At 39.8% G+C, this 4,904-nt stretch overlaps 2 protein-coding genes across 2 annotated transcripts; one reads left to right on the forward strand and one right to left on the reverse strand.

Moving 5' to 3' along the window:
* Positions 1–833: 833 nt before the first annotated feature.
* LOC132556932 (probable RNA 2'-phosphotransferase) lies at positions 834–1,373 on the forward strand. Its single transcript, XM_060221386.1, has one exon. The coding sequence runs from the start codon at positions 834–836 to the stop codon at positions 1,371–1,373; it is 540 nt and encodes a 179-aa protein (XP_060077369.1).
* Positions 1,374–3,288: 1,915 nt separating this feature from the next.
* LOC132556933 (uncharacterized) lies at positions 3,289–4,683 on the reverse strand. The gene has a single exon (XM_060221387.1). The coding sequence runs from the start codon at positions 4,681–4,683 to the stop codon at positions 3,289–3,291; it is 1,395 nt and encodes a 464-aa protein (XP_060077370.1).
* Between the last annotated feature and the right edge of the window lie 221 nt (positions 4,684–4,904).

Consider the following 4,904-nt stretch of genomic DNA (forward strand, 5'->3'; position numbering starts at 1 on the left):
CGCCGTGAACGTTATGATGAGACCTGGATATCCGAGTTTGTTGGTAGAGGTGGTCTGCGTGTATCATCGTTGACCCAAGCTATGGTACATGATTTGGTTTCACGTCACGCCGATGTCTACGTTTTACATCTAGGGGCTAATGACATTTCACCATCCCGCCATCCTCGACAGATAGTTGAAGCTCTTACTACCCTGGTGAATGATCTCCGACAGACTGGTGCTCATGTACTATTACTGGAGCTTTTGCCACGACACGGATTGTCCAAGGTCCCGGGTTTGACTCCTACCATCTATCGTCGCGCCCGTTCCATTATTAATCATTGGATGGCCAGGAATATGGAGCGTGGATTTATTACCCTGTCGGCCCTAAAGTACCCTCAGCACTTTGCTCCTGATCGGGTTCATCTTAACCAGAGAGGGATGATGGTCTACTACAGCCGAATCCAGTCTATACTGCGCCGCCTTTAATCGACCGTTATCTACATTTATCCTAAAAGGCCTTTTTTAGGGCCACCCTAATTCCTTAAAAAGGTTCAGATTTACTCTCGAATGAATACGCTTCTCCCTTTAATGATGTTTATAATGTTTAGTTTTTTCGGTAATAATATTTAACTTAGTTAAATGATAGGCTGATGATTTTAATATGGTTGTCTAGATTATGTTTTTTTTTTTTGTTGTTGACGGTTAGGGATTGTTTACGGGTGATTCCCTTGTTAGGGGCGTGGCCGGTAACCCCGTAATCCTAGTTGTGGATGTAAGGTTGTTTCTGATTGGTTGTTGTCGTCGCGCTTACTTATAAAAAGCCGCTACTACTTTTACTTAACTACTTCATTATGGAGACCCTATCTCGCCGCTTGGTTGCCTATCTTCGTCACGACCCTACCGCTCCCAGGGACTCTGCCGGTTATGTCCCATTGGACCATTTGGCCAATTATTGTCGAGTGACTCGCCCGTTACTTCTTCAGGTTGTTTCTTCCCCTACATCGAAACAGCGTTTGTTTCTATCGCCGTGTGGTGAGAAGTTGAGGGCCGGAGCTGGACACAGCGTTACCGATGTAAACTTAGAGGACTTAGCTACCCCTGTCACCGACTCGCAAGGAGTACAATATTGTCGTCATGCTACCACCGCCGAGGCTTGGAGCATCATTCGGAAGGAGGGACTCCGTGTCATGTCCAGGCGATACGTCCATTTTGCTGATCGACCCGCTGCCCTACGTCCCCATTGTAAGGTTGTTATTTCCTTGAAAGTAGGTGCCTATCTCCGAGCTGGACAGAAATTGTATCGACTGCCCAATGGCTGTTATGCGGCTTCTGGTAATCGGTATGGAATTGTACGACCCTGTTTCCTGACCGCTAGGACCTTGCCCCGTTAGTATGTTCTTGTTTGAATGTACATTATTCAACGGCCTTTTTTAAGGCCACCCACTTTAATAAAGAGTGTCTGTATAGGCGTCTCGAATTATACGCATATCCCTATAATCTATTTAGTATTGAGTGGTTTTGAAGAGAGAAAAAAAAAAAAAAAAAAAGTTTTTGATATTTAAAAGTTGGGTTTTTTGGATTGATAGGGTTTTGTTTTCTGTCATTCTTACATTATTTATTGTTTTTTGTGTAATTTTCGATATTTTGCGTCAAAAAGGGGGAAGTTTTGATATTTCTAGTTTTGTGCAAAAATTTGGCTTAGGTAGGATTGAAATTCTATCCAATCGCCGCCTTTGTTACAATAGGGGGTGTTTTCGCCGACGGACTGGTGGATAGTACTTAAGCTAGCTACCTAGGTAGGATCGAAAGTTTTGAAGCTGCAGTCAGCCTGGCATGCACCGCTGTGGCTGCTGATTGACTTTATTGGATTGTATAGATAGATTGTGTTGTTGTTTTATTTATCTGACAATAGAGCGAGACCGCAATGTCTTGACTCGTTATAAAACCAATTTTTGTGTCTGAGTTTTTTGTTTAATTTGGTTCAGAAATTATTGATAACGGGCCTAGCCTTATATGTTGATGTATTTCTAATGGGTATTTCTGTGTTTTTGTTTTATTTTTTAAACAGAGCGAGACCGCAATGTCTTGACTCGCCTAAAATCTACTTGTATTTGAGTTGTTTTTTACGGGCTCGGGGTATTAGTTTATTTTGTAGTTAAGGGTAGGTGTTATATATATTGAGCTTATGGTGGGGGTATGTGGGGAATTGTGTGCTTGTGGGGTTTTATGTATTTTATGTTACCGGGAACCGGAAGTACTACAGGAGCCATCGTCGGGTGGCCGGACTCCCCGTCTGAGGGCGAAACAAAGACGTTGTGGTACTTCTTGTCCCGTGTGGGGTATATATTATTTATTGTTCCTATTGTTTATGTGTGTGCTCGTGTTATCTTACAGACTGTGTTAGATAACCCGACCCGTCTATTATTACCATTTTAGCGTGGTCTGGTTATCCCTTAGGCCTTACCTAACGAGTAAAGGTTCCGAAACACGAAGGACAACGCCCCAACACATATTTACCCTGCGGGGCAATACCGTGGGGAGAGAGGAACCAGTACTTATATTACGTCTAACAGTCTTTAAATAATCACTATGTAGTAGTAGTCTTTATGTGGTTATAGTTTGTTTGTTTTTTTAAGTGTGTTTATGTTAATTTTGGTGTGTGTATATATTTTGTGTGTGTGTTCGGAACCGGAAGTACTACAGGAGCCATCGTCGGGTGGCCGGACTCCCCGTCTGAGGGCGAAACAAAGACGTTGTAGTACCTCTTATCCCGTGTGAAGTATTTTAGTTATTAATTATATAGTTTACGTGTGTTTGTGTTTATCTTACAGACTGTGTTAGATAACCCGACCCGTCTATTATTACCATTTAGCGTGGTCTGATTATCCCTTGGGCCCTACCTAACGTGTAAAGGTTCCGAAACACGAAGGACAACGCCCCAACACATATTTACCCTGTGGGGTAATACCGTGGGGAGAGAGGAACCAGTACTTATATTTTGTCTAACAGTCCTTAGATAATCACTTCCCTAACTTTGTGTTTGTTTGTTTGGTTTATGATATTTACAGTTATATACAATAATTATTTCTATTCATACATTTGACCCTGCACCCTGCCCTTTTTAATTAAGTGACCGTCCCACCTGCAGGGTGTAGTAGCTACCTAATATGAGTATAATTATCTATCATGGTCACTTAGTTTTATATTTTTTCATGTACGTGTTTCTGTGTCTATTTGTGTATTTGTCAAAAATTTGCCTAATTTTCAGTAAGAGTTGCCTCCCTTGCACCATATCTCTGTTTGGATTTAGATTTTGTCTATGTAGCCGATTTCGCGGATAAAGGAGATGATTAAGTTACGTGCTACTTGATTTTTGCTTGCCAGTCTTATTAGTTCAATTAGTGTTTTATCATCTAGTTTTTCTTTTTTGAGTTGTTTTTTCCAATTATTTCTTGCCGTTGAGTGAAATTGGCATTCTGTAAACACATGGCTGATTGTTTCTAATGCGTTACAGTGTGTACAATTTGGTGATGTATTTTTTATCATTTTGTTGATGTTTTCTTTTAATTTGGTGTAGCCTAATCTTAATTTTGTTATAATTTTGTCTTCTGTTTTGTTTTCGCTATATAAGATGGCTTTTTTGGATGGTTTGTCTTGTATTTTCCTTAGTGGTTGATTGGGGTCTGAGTTGAGCCAAATATCGTCCCATTTTTTTTGTATCGATTTGTTAATTAGCGAATACGTTTCTTCTTTAGTAAGACTGACTGGTTGTGTAATTTCGGTCAAGTGAAGCGCGTTTTTTGCTAACTGATCTGCTTTATCATTACCCGGTATTCCCACGTGTGCCGGGACATACATGAGCGTGACGGGTATTTTAGCTATTGACAACTGGTTTATTGAATTTTGAATAGATGTTAGAACTGTGTTTCTGGTTCCGTTTCCGGTTGAGATGGATATTAAAGAGGATAGACTGTCTGAAAGGATTACAGCTCCGTTTTTCGGTTTATTTACTGTTATGATGCGGAGTGCTAATCCTATGGCAATAATTTCGCTGCTATATACTGAACAGTTATCGCTAATCCGAATTGAAAGTTCTGTAGAATTTTGAGGGCAGAAGATTCCAAAACCTGCTCTATTATTATCTGGATTTTTCGATCCGTCGGTGTAATAGTGTTCTCTTTTCTCGAATTTAGATATTATGTCTAAAGACAAATGTTTTGCAGCTATAGGGTTTTCCTTTTTGTTGACTGTATTTAAAATATCGATGTTGACTTCCGGTTGTTTTAGAAGCCATGGAGGTGTCGGGTTTGGCAGATACTCTTCTATTTTAATTTTATCCAGTTTGTGTTCTTTTAGTGCCTCGTGTATTCTAAACATGTATGGTGGTTTTTGATGTTTGTTTAGTTTGTTTCTGTATGCTTTGTTCTCTGTGTTTTTCACTATCTTACACGGGGGAAAAGAGGGTCCCATGACTTGTGTTCGCGCCCAATATTTAAGAATAAGTTTTTCTCGTCTTAATTTAAGTGGTAATTCCCCACTTTCAGCTAATAAACTAAGTGATGGTGTATTGCGGACAGCTCCTAAGGCTACTTTTAGTGCTTGATGTTGTATAGAGTCTAATGGTTTTAGAGCGTTGTCCGAGGCCGAATCGTACACCTGACATCCGTAGTCTAGTTTGGATCTTATTAGGGCTGTATACATTTTAATAAGTGTTTCTTTATTTGCCCCTACTTTAGTTCCTGAAACATATTTAAGTGTATTTAGTACCTTTTTACATCTATTTCTTAAATGTTTTATGTGTGGCACCCATGATAGTTGTTTGTCGAAGATCAGACCTAGATATTTTGTTTGTTTTACAAATTCTATTTTCTTGTTGCCTAAAAATAGGTCTGGGTGTTTATTTTTTCTCGAGAATAGCATCG

Source organism: Ylistrum balloti, unplaced genomic scaffold, assembly GCF_031769215.1.
Source record: "Ylistrum balloti isolate Yb309-2 unplaced genomic scaffold, AGI_CSIRO_Ybal_v1 Utg370610, whole genome shotgun sequence".
Lineage (NCBI taxonomy): Eukaryota > Metazoa > Mollusca > Bivalvia > Pectinida > Pectinidae > Ylistrum > Ylistrum balloti.

Bases quoted from the DNA above. Each gene is read 5' to 3' on its own strand.
- LOC132556932 (XM_060221386.1), top strand. From the start codon at position 834: ATGGAGACCCTATCTCGCCGCTTGGTTGCCTATCTTCGTCACGACCCT.
- LOC132556933 (XM_060221387.1), bottom strand. From the start codon at position 4,683: ATGTATACAGCCCTAATAAGATCCAAACTAGACTACGGATGTCAGGTG.